The sequence below is a fragment of the Alosa alosa genome, chromosome 19 (assembly GCF_017589495.1).
Source record: "Alosa alosa isolate M-15738 ecotype Scorff River chromosome 19, AALO_Geno_1.1, whole genome shotgun sequence".
Classification (NCBI taxonomy): Eukaryota; Metazoa; Chordata; class Actinopteri; order Clupeiformes; family Clupeidae; genus Alosa; species Alosa alosa.
The window spans coordinates 3401839-3419115 of NC_063207.1; the positions used below are offsets into that span (position 1 = coordinate 3401839).

General features: G+C 45.5%; 1 protein-coding gene across 2 annotated transcripts in view; it reads left to right on the plus strand.

Annotated features, from left to right (window-relative positions):
- clmna (calmin a) overlaps window positions 1–17277 on the plus strand; it is a 31198-nt gene that overhangs the window by 11990 nt on the left and 1931 nt on the right. The window contains exons 2-12 of one of the 2 annotated variants that reach the window (XM_048228426.1): window positions 5485–5546; window positions 6672–6767; window positions 7028–7111; window positions 8044–8136; window positions 8564–8757; window positions 9730–9923; window positions 10619–10701; window positions 10843–13356; window positions 14471–14646; window positions 15146–15224; window positions 15619–15677. In XM_048228426.1, the coding sequence (XP_048084383.1) occupies window positions 5485–5546; window positions 6672–6767; window positions 7028–7111; window positions 8044–8136; window positions 8564–8757; window positions 9730–9923; window positions 10619–10701; window positions 10843–13356; window positions 14471–14646; window positions 15146–15224; window positions 15619–15677 (3634 nt within the window). Of the gene's footprint in view, window positions 1–5484; window positions 5547–6671; window positions 6768–7027; window positions 7112–8043; window positions 8137–8563; window positions 8758–9729; window positions 9924–10618; window positions 10702–10842; window positions 13357–14470; window positions 14647–15142; window positions 15225–15618; window positions 15678–17277 lie in introns of both variants that reach the window. The other variant, XM_048228423.1, reaches the window with a different exon arrangement.

Consider the following 17277-nt stretch of genomic DNA (forward strand, 5'->3'; position numbering starts at 1 on the left):
CACACACACAGAACCAGAGAGGGAAAAAGGGTCATGTTTTTTCATGTAAAGGGGTGTGGATTGAGCTCTGCAGAGCAGTATTCTTTCACTTTGAAACGCCTCGGTGCTCAGACCGGCTGCTCCTGCAATCAAAAAACGTCTGAAGAACAACGGCGATGGAGTCCAGTGGAGTTTCTTTTGGCTGAAACGGTGGCACAGTTAAAATGGGTCAGCCAGCCAGCCAGTTGCTCTGTTAGCTGCTGATAGCACGTCGCCTCTGAGGGTGATCTCGGTTGACCCCAGTCTCTAGCAGTCTGTGAGGTGTGCTGTTCTCATCTGGCTGTTCACAGGATGCCTGTGTTACGCAACACAACAATAAAAACAACAACAAAACAACAACAACTTAAAAAAGAAACAGCTGATTTCGGCACAACCATGAAACAGAAGGGGAGGAGACACAGACCCAAACAGGAACCCTGATAAATGGGGTCAACAAACCGGGTCATTACCCTCTCTCTGCTCCCTCCCTCCCTCCCTCCCTCTCCTCCACTCTGCTCTGCTCTGGCGGTCAGTTCAAAGCTCGCCAGGTCTCTGCTGTTTCCGTCCTGCCTGTCAGCCTGTAGGACACAGGGCTGTGCAGCAGGCCCAGGCTGTCTCTCTGTCTGTCTCTCTCTCTCTCTCTCTCTCTCTCTCTCTGTGTGTCTTCTTTACGAGGGACAGGCCTGGAATGAGCTGGGCTGAGCTGGAAAAAGGCCCCTTCTGATTAGCCAGACCTGGATTACAGCGAGGCCAGCAGGGCTGAGGCAAAAGCCAGATGCTCCCCGACTTGAAAGAGCTGCTGCTGGGCTAAGGAAGAGAGTGAGGGAGACAGAGAAGATGAGAGGGAGAGAGGGAGGGAGAGAGAGAGGGAGGGAGAGAGAGAGAGAGAGAGAGAGTGATCATGATGATCATTTTTACGGGGTGCCATTTATAATGCTCCACCAAGTCCCCTAAGAAGGATGAGGCGATAAACGGCCACTTCTCTCTGATGGCGTGTGTCATCTGCGCTCCCTAAATTCTGCTCTGTGCAGGCAGTGTGTGTGTGTGGGATGGGGCACTGACAGCACAGAGACACTGGGCACCATGCCGCCTCTTTTCTCAACATGGAACACAGGAAGACTAGAGACAGACTGTTAGCAAGACTGTTTGAGTACAGTTTCCCTTGCCAACATTTCCCTTGGGATGAATAAAGTATCTATCTATCTATCTATCTATCTATCTATCTATCTATCTATCTATCTATCTATCTATCTATCTATCTATCTATCTATCTATCTATCTATCTATGAATGACACAGTAGTGACAAAAGACAGAAACAGCAATATATCAGCGTGAATATTGTGTAGCATACCAGAGTGAGCATACCAGAGTGAGCATACCAGAGTGAGCCACAAGATCCAGTCACAGAGAAGAAACTGTACAATCAAGAGACAGTTTAATTTGGCTAATACAGGAGAGAAAAGTGAGCATACCAGAGTGAGCATACCAAAGTGAGCACTGTGCCACTTCAGAATATCAAGAGACAGTTTAATTTGGCTGACACAGAATGATCTGTGTGTCATCTGAATTATTAGAGTTAAAGTACACAACTGTCGTAGCAAAGAATCTATAATCATACAGTGGCAGTAGCAGAGTCAGACCACATCCAGTCTACTCTAATCAATGACACAGATGGTGTTTGATGCAAAACAAGCAATCGCCAAACATTATCCAAGTTTGGGAAAACAGTACAGATCATACAGGGTCATGATGTAGGAGCATACTTTTAGTGTCAAAGTGACCTACTAGTAGCCTGGAAAATCCAGACCCTGATAATCTAGAAAGATTAAGGGTCTGGCAAAGAACAATGTAATGGCCCAACTCGAGGGGCGGCAACAAGCATGCATTTAAAAATCTCACTGCACGCAATTGGATAATACTAGATCATGTTTACTCTGAATGATTTCGACTTTGGCCGAATCGGATAACACTACGCACCAATGTGTACTGTCCTCCAACGTTGCAGCCCTGACTTCATCAGTTTAGCTGGTTCCCGAATTTGGGGTAAAAGAAACGTGCATCACTGCTCTTTGCCAGAGTTTCTCGCAGAGACAATTCCATTGTGCTCTTGCGAGAACTCTGGATTTCCAGGGTAACCTACTAGTGAGAAATGAACCACTTAAAAGAGAATTAAACCACTTATTGGAATATTGGACATAATTCGGAACATAAAACCACATATTGGTATATTGGACCTAATGGTTTATTCAACTCTCTCTCAATATAAACACAGAATGAACACAGAATAAACAGTAGTATAAATAATAGTAGAATGATAGGTAGGGGTGTGGGTGCATCTCTCTCTCTCTCTCTCTCTTCTCATATACTGTATGTAATACAGAAAGATGATGACACAGGGGCACTGGGCACCACAGCAGCTCTCTCTCTCTCCGTCTCTTTTCTCATACACACAGCTGTCTGTTGAACTACAGATATCCACTGTGTGCGCTCTTCAGTCATGGTGGCTCTCACAATTTCTTTTTACGTAATATAGAGAACAGAGAGAGACATGAATAACAGTGACCACTGACAGGACAGGACACTCAGGGACCCCAACATTACTATTATTGTCATTCTGAGTCCACCTGAATGTCCACTCTGAATGCTGATGGTTGTGTGCTAACGCCAGCCTTGTACTGTATGACTGTGTGGAAAGTCCAATTTTCCTTGGAAAGGTTGTAAAGTTTTGCAACAGATTCAGTCACACTTGGATCCCCCAACCAGTGGGTTTGTCCCTCCTTGTGAATGCACCCCATTGTACCTTCATGATTTAGCGTGCATGTGTGTGTGTGTGCGTGCGTGCGCACGTGTGTCTGTGTGTGTGTGTGTGTGTGCAAGATGTGTGTGTGCACTTGTGTGCTTAGACTTTCTCCTAGACCATTAGGTCATTGTTCCATCGTGTAGCAAGTCCACTTATTGATTCCAGGAAATGGCAGCGTTTTGGGGTCCTTTTCACTGCTGAATAATAAATGGGAGAGAGGGTACTTCAGCCTCATGCATTTACAGTCAGAGGATGCTGTCCAGTCAGAGTCATGTCACCATTACATTTCCATTTAGGCCACAGCGCAGACCTCCATTCTTTCCTATTGTGGAGGACGAACAGCTCCCCTTCTTCTCTGTTCCAGCTGTCTTCTTTTCAAATGGAGGTTCCAAAGGCAAACACAGTGTCGGGCTTATTCTCACACACACACACACACACACACACACACACACACACACACACACACACACACAATCTATCTCTTTCTCTCTCAGACACACACACACACACACACACACACACACACACACAAAATCTATCTCTTTCTCTCTCACACACACACACACACACACACACACACACACACACACACACACACACACACACACACACACATCTATCTCTTTCTCTCTCACACACACACACACACACACACACACACACACACACACACACAAAATCAATCTCTTTCTCTCTCTGACACACACACACACACACACACACACACACACACACAGACATACACAAACACAATCTCTCTCTCTCTCTGTCACGCACACACACACACACACACACACACACAAACTTTATCTCTTTCACTTTCTCTCGCCGACACACACACAAAACACACACAAAAAACACACACACACTCTTCATAAACTCACAACCCCTGCCCTGCACAAAGTGGTGTAGACTCCAGCTGTTACCAGACTCAGCCCTTACTTCATATGTTATTGCACAGACTCCATTCCCTCCCTTCCTCTCCTCACCCAAACACTCCTCTCCTCCCTTCTCCTCTCCTCACCCAAACACTCCTCTCCTCTCCTCACCCAGATACTCCTCTCCTCCCTTCTCCTCTTCCCTCTCCTCTCCTCCCCTCTCATTCCTCCTCCTCTCCTCTTCTCTCATCTCTGCTTCGATCTGCACATCTCTTATTTCGCTCAGATGACACGGGTCTAAGCTGTTCATGCAAAGCCAAAGAAAACTGTTTTTACATGTTTGTTATTCATGCCAGACCGTCGTATCGGATGGTTTGTGGTCAAATAGTCCTCTAGATGTGTTCTGTCACTTGCACTGCCAGTGATCAGCGTGTCAAGGTCAGAATATAATCTCTTGCTAAAAGATAAATAAAAGCCCTTTTGTAAATGTTCTCTGAGCAGAAAGTCTTAAATTTCATGTGGATGAAAAGGAGACCTGTCATCACCAGGTTGTCTAAACATGAATCATGTCTAATACAAATGACCAGCATTTGTGAGATAGCAAGATTAAGCCAGACTGATGAGTCTGATGAAACTATCTAGTGGTGCTAAATATTTAGTTCATTGTTCTGAAATATTTAGACCTTGGCTTTTATATTGCCACGATTTTACAAGAAAAAAAAAGCAATAAGGTTGTTTTATTCACTGGGAAGGGGACATTTGATGAAAATGCTTTAAATTGTTTTTTTAACCAAAAAGCCAAAGAATCCTTCATCAGATTGTGCACAAAGAACATTTCAACACTCATCTTTTACTGATGCAAAGACGGATCACATTTAATCATAGCAGTTTCTACACAGACTGATCTGGGCTTCTGTACATTCTGCCAAGCTTGAAACAGAAAAACACAAAGCGGCTCTTGGGTAGAAATTAGACAGTAGCGCATGGAAACAGCCCCGCAGCCAGCACGGCAGCCATTTGAAGCTTGTTTACTAATGACTGTGTGGCGTGCCTCTGCTGATGATACGCGGTGTTTACAGCGGCAGGGATGTTGAGGCCCTGGGCTATACGCAGGATTACTTAGAGGAGTGGTTCTCAACCTTTTTTCAGTGATGTACCCCCTGTGAAATATTTTTTCAGCCAAGTACCCCCTAACCAGCGCAAAGCATTTTTAGTTGAGAAAAAAAGACTTAAAACAGAGCAATAAAACATATACTTCAAGATACAGCCGGAATTTTGCCGGCTCTGGTTTGGCCTTCTTTGCCACTTGTCCCTCCGTGTTTTCACAAGAATTACCGCTACGCTTCAACCACGACATCGTTTGAGTTTTGACAGTGATTTACAGGTGATAGGTGGCATGTGACAGGTTGGGTGGAACCATCCTGGTATGGGGGGGACTCTGGGTTTTTAGGATAATGAAATTGAATAGCCTACTGAAATATAAAATTCATTTTATGAACTTATATTTTCCTATATTTCTTAAATAATAATTAAAAAACAATTATTGTTTTTAAAGTATTTTAAAGGATTCTACTTTTTAAATATATCTACTTTTTAAATCTCACGTATCCCCTGAAGTGCCTTCACGTACCCCCATTTGAGAACCACTGACTTAGAGGATGGAGAGGAGAGGGCCGAGGACGTGTTGGTTTTAAAATGGCGCTGTAGTAGCAGCAGTAGTAGCAAGATCTGTATTATTCACATGTTTCATTGTTGATGTTAAAATATTGGTCTTGTTTGTCTTCCAGTGGAGAGAGAAATGGTGCAGAAGAGGACCTTCACCAGATGGATCAATTTGCATCTAGAGAAGGTAAGTTAGGCTAACACCTGACACCCGTGCATACTAACCTAGAGAAGGTAGGCTAACACCTGACATCCGTGCACACTAACATAGAGAAGGTAAGTTATGCTAACACCTGACACCTGCTAACCTAAGGCTGCTTCCTGCGACAAAATTGTATTAGTTTGGTTTCAGAGAACTACAGGGGAAACATGTTTTTTCCTCAGTAGCTTAGATCTACATGCTCTTCATGTAAGCAGGATATATGTATATCCCACCCCTTCATACATTATTCATGCTTTTAGAGGAAATGTCAATGTGTAATACAACATGCATCAAGAGAGAAAGAGAAATGTGTGTAGTGATGCATGCTATCTTTCTTCTTGTCACTCTCTTTATATCATCGCTGGTAGTTGGGTGCATTTTTTGCCACTGTTTGCATGTTTGCATGTCAAGTTTGCATGTCCAAATACACTTACACAGGCACACACACACACACACACACACACACACACACACACACACACACACACATACTGACACTCGCACACACATACACACTCACACACACACACCGTTTCCCAGCAGGCCTTGGGTGGCGCAGGTTTAGTGTTTCAGACAGCTTGCAGATGATAACACCACGAGTCGGAGGACCATCGAGTACTGACTGAAAACAACAAGTGATGAATCCTTTGTTTTGCCACACAAAAGGCTCTCTATTCCATTGCACAGTGTCTGGCGCCTCATCAAAACTGCGACCCACTAATTAACAATTACATGTTTGTCTCCTCCTCTCAGTTGGAAAATGTGACGTCTAGCCTCCCTGCCAACATTCACTGCAGACAGTATCTGACTATCTGTGCTATCTCTGATGATAACTCAGTGTTTGTTTAGTAAAATTCAGGTTTTCCAAGTTTGTTCATGGAAACAAATAGTGCTGCAAATATAGAAAACACAATGGGCTGGTGTCCGCACATTGTTTAAGTTCAGTCCTAGACTAAAAGAAAACTTGGAGTGGAAATTTCCAGTGAAAAAAGCTTTTAGTTTGGGACCTATAAAGAGCTTAATCCATGTGTGGGAGAAGGCATGCTTGTGTGTAGGGGTCAATGAGGTCACATGGAGATTCTGATTTCCTCTCCTGTCCTCTCTGCACAGTGTAATCCTCCAATGGAGGTGCACGACCTGTTTCGGGACATCCAAGATGGCCGGATTCTGATGGCCTTGCTGGAGGAACTGTCTGGGTGTAAGCTGGTGAGAGTCCCAGTGTGACATTAAATTGTGTTAAAACATTAAAAGTGGTTTATCCCTTAATTTATAGCTGTGGATAAACGCTTTAGTTTTACTTAGAGTAAACATAAATGAAATAATGAAATCAACACAAATAAAGTAATTTGTGTGAGTATAAATAACATTTTAGTTTGAATTGCATTTCAAGTGTGAGTTGAAGTAAATAAACTAAAGAAGTTTAGTTTCAATGTGAATGAAATAATGATCTTTATTTTTGGTTTCAGCTTCAGGGATTCAAACAGTCCTCCCATCGCATCTTCAGGCTGAACAACATTGCTAAAGTCTTGACATTTCTTGAGGAGAGAAATGTACGTATCACTGGCATAGAGAAATGATATGGCACACAATCCCACTTCCTGCCTATAGCACCTCTAACATAGATAGATAGATAGATAGATAGATAGATAGATAGATAAATAGATATACTTTATTGATCCCTAGGGGAAATTCAAGGTCACAGTAGCATATAGACAACACACACACACACATTCAATAACAGCAGAAAAAGTAATTAAAAGTATATAATATAAAAAACACAACTAGCAATAAGGACTGTAGAAGATAAAGAATATACTAAATATACTAAAATACAAATTATACTAAATAAAACTTAATCTAAATCAATTCTAAAAAACAGTATCCACATAGTGGGTGAATAATCAATCAGGTACGCTTGCAATGACTGAAGCAGGGACTGAGCATGTGGTCCTCTGTGCATAAGGTAAGGTAAGGTGCTCTTTGTGAATGAGTGTCATGGTGATGGTGCAAATGAGTAAGTCAAACAGTGCAACAGTGCAAGAATAAAGTCTATATGTCTATGTATAAATAACTATATTAAGAAAGGTATAAGTGTGGTCACAGTTCGGCTGTGGCATGGAGGGAGGGGTTGTGCATATGTGCTAATAAAGCACGCAAACAGTGAGGCAGAAGACAAATGTAAAGTGGCTAGTGGACAGACAGTTCAAGACATGGAGGTGGTGAAGAGGCAGACAGACTATGCGGAGAAGTCTAGTTCTCCTCTTCCCTTAAGTGAAGCATTGAACAGTTCAATGGCCCTGGGGATGAATGACTTCCTCAGTCTGTCTGTTGTGCAAGGCAGTGAGCGAAGTCTCCAGCTGATCAGGCTCTTCTGCTTAACAATAGTGCTGTGGAGTGGATGACACTCATTGTCCAAGATGTTGATCAGTTTGTTCAGGGTCCTTTTGTCAGATATAACATAGGTGTGTCTCTACCTGTACAGGTGAAACTTGTGAGTATCGATGCCGCCGATGTTGCCGATGGCAACTCGTCCATTGTTCTCGGCCTCATCTGGAATATTATCCTCTTCTTCCAGGTAAGCAGGATGAAGAGATTAGAGTCTGCTCTTTATCAGAGTCACACTGTGGTGAGATGCAGGGAAGAAAGGAATGCTGCACTCTGTATTTGTTGACAACAAGACTAATACGAAATCTAATAAAACTACTAAAATAAAACAAGCCAGAAATATATTCTGTTGGAGAGCAATAGACTCTGTCCAGTGTACTTTCACAGCTACACTGGCATGGAGTTGAACACAAATTCTTTCACTTTCTCTCTCTCTCTCTCTCTCTTTCTCTCACTCACTCTCTTTCTCAGTCTCTGTTCCCTTCATTTCTCAACTCAGCACATTTCTCACAGATTCTCACACAGTTCTCTGCAGTGCTGCATTTCAGCTTTAGAACCAATCCCAGTTTTATCTCACATTACATAACATAACGCACCATTTCCCTGTCCTGCCCCAGATTAAAGAGCTCACAGGGAACATCAAGAACCAGTTCCCCTCCTCGTCCAGCCTGTCGTCCATCCCCACCAGCTCCGACTCGGACACATCCCACTCCAGCACGCCGTCTGAGGAGAGGCGCTGCTCTGTGGCCATCAGGGACCATGGCAAAGCCATCAGGACCCTTCTGCAGTGGGTGCAGAGGAGGACGAGGAAGTGAGCAGCCTCCTTGCACTGTTTCTCTATAGACTAAATCTGCTTACACTTTACTTGAAGGAATATACATAAGAGTGACATGACACTGTCATGAATGTGTCATAAACATTATAAACAAGATATAAACGTTTATAAGATAATGCTTATGTCATTAAGTTAGGGTTAAGGTTCATGTGTCATGACAGTGTCATGTGTTAATGACAGTGTCATGTCACTCTTATGTTGATACCTTCAAATAAAGTGTTAGCCTAAATATTCTGCTTTGTTTGATACTGTTCTTTTGAAAGGTGTCACAGTCTTGGTGCAACTTTTTTTCAGTTACACATTGTGTGTCTGTGTAGTTATTACTTGTGCAAGCAGTGTGCAAGTCATTTTCTCTTATGCAATTGGGACATGCCGATTCAAGGGAAGAAACATGATAGCCTATTTCTGCTGAAAATGAGTTTCAGTGTACATTGCTGACTAAAGTGTCAGGATGGGAAGTGCTGACCTTGGGAACAGTATTCATTATGTCACTCACAATAGGCCCTGGTGCAGAGGACATCTAAACCCCAGATAACACTCAGAGTCATTCAAGAGATCATCGATTTCACTGGGCTTTATAGTCCATTTGAAGCATGAAGTTCTGAAGTGCTGGGATTCTGTGGTCATTAAAACTGACCTCAGCAATATGCTTGAGCGGATGAGAAAGAGGTGGTCAAGATGAGTATATGACACATGTGGATAACAACATAAAAACCCTCCATATTATTATGAGTGATACTATCAGACCGATGGGGCTAACAATAACAATCTCCACATGTTGTGAAAATCTGGTTACACAATATATAGAGGTCAAGAAGCTCATATGACTTTCAACGACTAACAGATGCAGGCCGTCTTTCGCAAACAGGAAATTGGCCTTTGTGTTGTGTTTACACTGCAGTCCGTTTTGGCGCTGAATGACTGACCGCTGGCTGTCTTATCTGTCAGGTTTGGAGTTGCTGTAAACGACTTTGGGAAGAGCTGGACGAGCGGCTTGGCCTTCCTGGCCGTCATCAAGTCCATCGACCCCAGTCTGGTGGACATGCGGAGGGCGCTTCTGCGGACGTCCAGGGAGAACCTGGAGGAGGCCTTCAGGACGGCACACTACAGCCTGGGCATCGCACGGCTCCTCGAACCAGAAGGTCACACGGGAGTTTGTACTCGAAATGATTCATAACATTCATTCTTAGATTTATGATTTATGATTTTATTTGAATCCCCATTAGCTGATGCAGAAAACATCAGCTACTCTTCCTGGGGTCCACACACAACAGATAACAAACAAGAAACCAACATACAAGACAACAGATATAAAAGCAGGAAAAGAATAGATACTCTTCCTGGGGTCCACACACTACATATAACAAACAAAACATCAACATTCAACACAACAGATATGAAAACAAACAAAAGAAAGTCACATGGGAGTTTCTACTCGAAATGATTCATAACATTCATTCTTATATTCACCAGGTTACAAGGCGTTACGTAACTTGCTCTCTCAAACCAGAAGGTCGCACGGGAGTTTATACTTAAAATGATTCATAACATTCATTCTTAGATTCACCAGGTTACAAGGCATTACGTAACTTGTTCTTTACTGGTACTTTAATTAACCATGCCTTGTTTAAACACAAATATTTTTGAAAGCCTCCAGGTTAATAAATGATGTAATACATGATATGTGGAAATTCATTTATTCATCAGTATATCCTCCAAACCTCTATTCACCAAAAGTCTGATTTGAAATGTTACTTTGTTATTTGTCAGTCTTGGCATACACAAGGTTTGTAATGTAACTGAGCTGAATATAACTATGATGGATTTGCCCTTGCAGATGTGACTATTAACCCACCAGATGAGCAGGTCATAATGACCTACGTGTCCCAGTTCCTTGAGCACTTCCCTGGCATGGACGAGGTGAGTGTTTACACTTGTGTTTAATCATCATTTGTGGCTAATCGGTCATTTGAAATGGGTGTCCTCATGTCAAGAGACAGCAGTGTTGTGCACCGTTGATGTTTATTTAAGGTCTGTGTTGTTTCTGTGGTTGATTTTCAGGATGACGTCTCTGACGTCATTGACCGAAGCACGTCAAAAGTGAGTGCTCGTCTGAACGACTCAGTGGCCCGCAATGGCGGGAAGAGGGTGCGAGAGACGTCGTCGTACGTGGTCAAGCGCGACTGGGTCAAACCTCCCCCCAAGATCTTCATCTCTGCCGTGTCGGATGAGTCCACCGAGCAGCAGGTGGCCAAACCACCACCCTCCTCTTCCTCCTCTAAGGCCTGGGCCAGCGAGGAGTCCAGCCCCAGCCCTGCCCAGTCCAGCCCCAGCCCCAGTCCAGCAGATGACCGCTCCCCGACCCGGTCGCTAGACCTGACCAAAGACGCATCCTGCCCCGTGTCCGCCTCCACGTCCAGTTCCAGCTCCCCTCAGCCGTCCTACGTCGACTCCGTCATCAGCTCGCCAGACTCCTGGAGCGAGATGCCGAGCGAGGTTGGACCTCTGGAGAAGCTTCCGGAGAGCTACAGCGACGGCTCGTTGAACGAGACTAGCCTAGTCTGCGATGCGAAGGAATCTGTCACATACAGCCAGTCCCAAGCATCCGACAAGGGCCTGCCTTTTGAAACAGAGAAGCCATTAGATGATGGTATGGACTCTGAGCTCTTCATAGACGAGGGGAACTTCTCCCTCTGCTCTCTCGATAGTTTACAGGCCAAAACGCCACTGCCTTCTGAAGAGGACGCCGTCGCCCTCACGCACATTCCAAGTGCCCAAGGTCAAGACAAAGTGCCAGAGCTGGGTGGAGTCGCAAACGGATCTGCCGTAGGTTCAGAGGAGAAGGTCCACCATGAGACTGTTAAGCCTTCACCTGCTGATTTATCCGACGGGGCTTGTGAGTCTGGATACTTCCCTGAGGACAAAGAAAGTTCCTTATCACTTGCCTCAGCAGAATCTGCCTTAGCCTCTTTGTCCTCCGATGAACAAATAGTTCAAGATGAAAACCAGTCAAAAGAGAAGACACAACATCCAGAGTGGGCAGACCATTTGCAGCCGTCCTTCAATGCTGAACAAACGCCCGATCGAATGACTGATCAGATTACCGAGGCGGACGAGCCTGCTGTCGTGCCTGGCTGTCCTGTTTCAGGTAACAGTGTCCAGCTCCCAGAGAGTGAAAGTGATATCCGCTCCGAGGACATGGCGCTAGCCGACGTGCTGGAGGCTCAGCAGGAGGACATCCACTACGCCGAAAATGTCGACGTGGAGTCGGCGGAAGACAGCGACGGTGAGGTCGCTGAGCAGCCAGCCCGTGGACTGGAGGTGGAGACGCCCATGGAATCTGGACAGCCGGAGGAGAGCAATGCGAAGCAGCAGGATGAGGAGTCTGAGGAGGACAAGGACGAGGTCAAACCAGTCCCACATGATCCTCAAGGTCTCGGACTCTGTGAGGTGCCAGGAGCTTCTAGTCCAGTTCTGAACCAGGAGAAGGGAGGTCAAGGCACAGTTGGAGAAAAGATGGAGGCTACTAGTCCAGGGGATGTAGAAGAGACCAGTGATGGGATCGTCACAGAGATAACTGATCTCAGCTCAGTAGAGGTGACCACTAACCAGAAGATGACCAGTGGAGTGGACTCTGACTTCGAGGTGACAGACAGGATGGATTTTAGCAGCTCAGCTGAGGTGGCTGAGGTGAATGATCATGAAGAAAAGTCTGGTATGCCCTGTGGTGAAGGACATGGAGTGGACAAGACCAGTGAAGGGGAGTCGGAACCGGAATCACCTGAAGTTGAGATGAGGGAAAGTGTCCCGGAATGTGAGACTGAAGACGAGCAGAGTTACACAAAGAGCAAACCTGACGAGGCCTTAGCCAGCACAGACAGCCAGAAGCCAGCAAGTCAACACGATGGAATGGAAAGTTCCGATTATCCAGCAGGTCAAACGCAGAGCAAGTCGGCGGAGATACCGAACGGTACAGAATGTAACGCAGAAAGCTCAGTGAAGGAAGGAGCGGAGAGTTGGTCTTTGGAGAGACAAACAGGAGCAGAATGGGAGCCCAGACACGAGCCAGCTGGTGCAGAGGCTCAGCCGGGAGCAGCAGCAGCAGCAGCAGCAGCAGGGCACTCTGAGGGAGCTCTGGGAGACGGCGGGCCCTCTGCTGGAGACACACAGCTGGAGGAGAAGAATGACCACGAGGCAGACGAGACGGACGAGACTGTGCGGGCACCTGTGTCTGTGATCCCCCTGGACTTGGTGTACTACCCGCATTACGACGTCCCCATCGCCGAGGTCATCGAGGCCTTCGCCGAGCCCAGCGCCACGAACCCTCGCAGCCAGGGTGAGGCTGGCGCGGGAGGCCGGGGCCTGAATGGCTCGGACGAGGCCGGCGGCGGAGCAGAGGATTTTGGGAGCGTGCCGCAGGAGCTGCGTCTGGCCCTGAGCGTGGCGCCGCTGCAGCCAGCACCCGCGCAGGACAGGCTGCCCGGACCGGACACTGACAGCAGCGACAGCGAGATGGACGACCGCGACCGCGTTCAGACACCAGCAGAGCCAGATGAGGGGCTACCTCGAAATATGGTATAACACAAACACACTCTCACACACACTCCCAATCACTCACACACAAACGCGCTCACGCACATGCACACACACACAACAACAGACACTAATTACTTCTGAATCTGTACCCATGAGAACAGTTTCCATTTTTGCACTTTGTGATTCGAGCAGCACTTACATTATCAGTGATGACATCAGAGGCAAGGCACTCAGCGTGCGGTCACAATGGTCCTTTTTTTAGCGCACTTAAATGGAGGAAATGACATGAAATGGCTTAATTACATTTATTTCTCCCCTCCCCAAGCCCTCATGATAATACTGTGCCTGTGAGCTTTGTTTGGCCGCTCCAGGGGATCAGACATTGGGTTGCTTGGTGCTGAATGTCCTGACACACATTTCCACCCATGATAAATGATTGATAGAGGCAGTGGGGTGGGGTGGCAGTAATGGTGGGGCACGTATGAAGATTTCTAGAGCAGTGAATTCCCTTAGATGTCGTTCACTCTGTGAAACTAGATCACCACTTTCTCACTGCCCGCAGAGATCTCTGTTTGTTAACGAGCAGCAAGTACTGTACACAACCCCCGAATAATGAATCACTCATCAGAGCGAGACCCATTAGCAGATGACAGAGAGGAAGCACTGCTTTAATCTCTCTGCTGTATGAAACTCTACCCTGGGTTTTAAGCCATGAACTAATCTTTACCCAAACCTCTTCCTGTACACTGAAAACAAAACAAAATAACTTCCCAAAGTTCTACAAAACTCAATGTTCTACCTCAAACTGTTTCCATATGAAAAAGAATTAGTCATCATCAAAAGAACAAGTTCAAGAACAAAACATGTTCTTCACAGATAAAAACACTGTTTTCATAACACTGATAAACAGCCAAACTCTAATGGTGGTACAGTAAGACGTAGTGCCCGTGAGGCATTGTTTGATTACATGGTTTTGTTTTTGGAGTGGACGATAACACACGTCTGGCGTCCTGCCGAATGGCCAGGGTGTTTGTACTGCGTGCGGTAGTAATGAGTCATACAGTCATTACTACTCTCCTCTCACCCCCTTCCCCCTACCTCAATACCCCACTAATAACTAACTGACCCTAACCTACCCCTAATGTGTCAACAGACGTCCGACGGACCCGGTCAATCCCCGGAGCCAGGCCACACCGAGGCGGTCGAGGGGCTCGCCGAGGCAGACCGGGACGCCGGCGATCCCAATGCGGCCGGTGCCGGAGGCTCGGACGAGCTCATTAAGATAGATGGAGAGTGGACCAGCGCCAGGGAAAACATGACGACTCTGAGGTAGGCCCGCTATTCTTAGCCCGCGCTGTGCGCCAGGCCCGTTGCTCAGCGCCGGGGAGTGGACCAGGGCGATCCGAAACACGCGAGGCTCATCGGGGGGGAAGTCGGGTTTCTCACAGGCCATGACCTGCAGCTGCAGGCCCCGGATGGCTGCACACGAAATTTCCTTAAATGTACTGAAGTGAGGTCGCTGTTAGAAATGTTGATACCCGCTGTTGCGCCGTGTGAAACAGGTCATTTCCAACTCTCTCAAAAGCTGAAATGTTAAACATTACAGCATGGCAAACACTCTATGCATCGTATGATGTTACCAGAGGTCTCTGCCATGTCCCACTCTATGAACTGGAAATATGATTTCCTTGAGGTACATATTTGCATTGTTACTAAATCTGGATTTCATTTGTTTACTGCTGTAGTGGGTGAGATTGTACTTAAGTCCAGTTAAAGATGAAGAAGCATATGGCTTTCTGAGGATAATCCTCTCCTTTTGTTTCAGCAGGGAGCATGCTACTGAAGACCCGAGGCAGCCCTCCACGGGCCCGTATCTGAGGGCCTCAGCCCTGCCCATAGAGGATCAGGTTGGTTGCACATCAGAGCCGTCCATGTTAGAGGGGAAATGGTTTTGCATGCTGATTCAGCAGTAGCCAGCTAGTGTGTGTGTATGCCCAAGGTTTCTTCCTTAGTAAGGGCGTTTTTCCTTGCCCCTGTTGCTCTTGGGTGCTCCTTGTTGGTGCCCCCCAATCCCAATCCTCCCCCACCTTTCTTATGCAGCCCTTGCCACTTAATCTACTAAACCCCTCTTCTACTGCACTTTTTACCCCCCCCCCCAAAATGCACAAATAGGCTGACACCAGACATAATTTCACTGCATTTCTTACATCCAGTAACTATATGCATGTGACAATAAACTTGTGTGTGTATGTCCTGTATATTCTTTCCTTTTATGCATCTCTTTATCTTTTGTGTCCTCAGAGTGGGAATAAGAAGAGTGGGGAGCCTTGCACACCGGACAAAATCAGCCTTTACAGAAGGTACCTCACTTGTTTAACCTGAAAATGTGTTATTTAATAAGTTCAGTAAGGCATTGTTCAAAATCAGACCCTTGTTCTTGGTTCTGTAAGGGGTGTTAGCATGCCTGCCTAACTTGTACCAGACACAGGACCTATAGGGGCTCACCGTGTCTCTTCTGCAAAGAACTGGCAGACCGGGTGAGCATTTGTTTGGATGGTTTCTGATTAGCTAATACAGAGCAGGAAAGGAATTTACATGGCTGATTACAGCACAAAAACAGGAACAGGACAGTTCCGGAAACCATTTTGCTAAATATAAAATAATTTTTTTTTTTATGAATTGTTTGTATTCGGAATGTAAATCCTATGAAGCTTAAATGTTCCAAAAAGTATAAAAGAGGAGACCCAAGGTCTAACTAGGACGCATGGGCGTCGAAATGTTTGCACTAATAAAAATCACTTAAAGGGTAGTGTGCTCCGGTCCTAGTTAGACCAAAAAGTATGTCTCAGAGCTGCCTCAGAGTCTGCACCAGGCCTGTGGGACGCTGGTGCCACTGGTCTAAAACTGAGTTGCCCGAGACGAGCTGGACTTTGGAGATGGCTGTCCTTTTGGGAATAGAGAGCCGATGACAATGTGGGTCACTGCTTCCCCCTGTCTCGATACACACTTCTCTCCCAGTGCCTCTGTGGACTGACACAGAAACCAGACTGCTGGTGATGTCATGATGTCGCAGTCTAACCCAGCCTTGGCAGCAAGCACACACATGCCCAAACTGTTCTTGTCACAACTTGGACATGCACTATGCTTTTGAGCCATCTGAACTTTTAAGTGAACTGTTGTGATGTGATGCAGTGGACCTTCAATCTGGACAAATAGGTGAAAATGATGCTGATGAAAAAAACACCTGTATTGTACAGCCCCAAAACAGAAGAAGTTGGGACGCTGTATATAAAAACAGAATGTGATAATATACCATAAACCCATATTTAGCAGCAAAAAAGAAATAGACAACATATCAAATGTTGAAAATGAAAATTTGGACTATTTCATGGAAAATATATGTTAATTTAGAATTTTATGCCAGCAACATGTTTCAAAAAAGTTGGGATGGGAGCATGTTTACCACTGTGCTGATTCACCTCTTCATTTGCAACATTCTCTAAATGTTTAGGAACTGATGAGACCATTTGCTAGATTTTTGAGAATGTGATGTTGTCCCATTACTCCCGGTATAGGATTTCAGTTGCTCAAGTTCAGTTGGGGTATTCTTAGTCATGTTTTTCATTCCATTATGCACCTAATTTGACAAATCTGGACTGCAGACAGGCCATCTTAGCACCTGGACTCTTCCTCTATGGAGAAATACTATTTAAATATGTGCAGAATTCATTTTGGCATTAATTGTTTTCCTGAAATATTCAAGGTATTCCCTGGAAAAGACATTGTCTGGATAGGCCCTCTCCTCTTTAGCCCAAATGATTTGGATGATCCATGGATGATCCATGATTTCCAAAAAGAATGGCAAATTTTGATTGGTCTAACCACAGAACCTTTTTCCATGTTACCTCAGTCCATTTTAAACAAGCTCAGGCCCAGATAAGATGGTGGCATCTCTGAGCT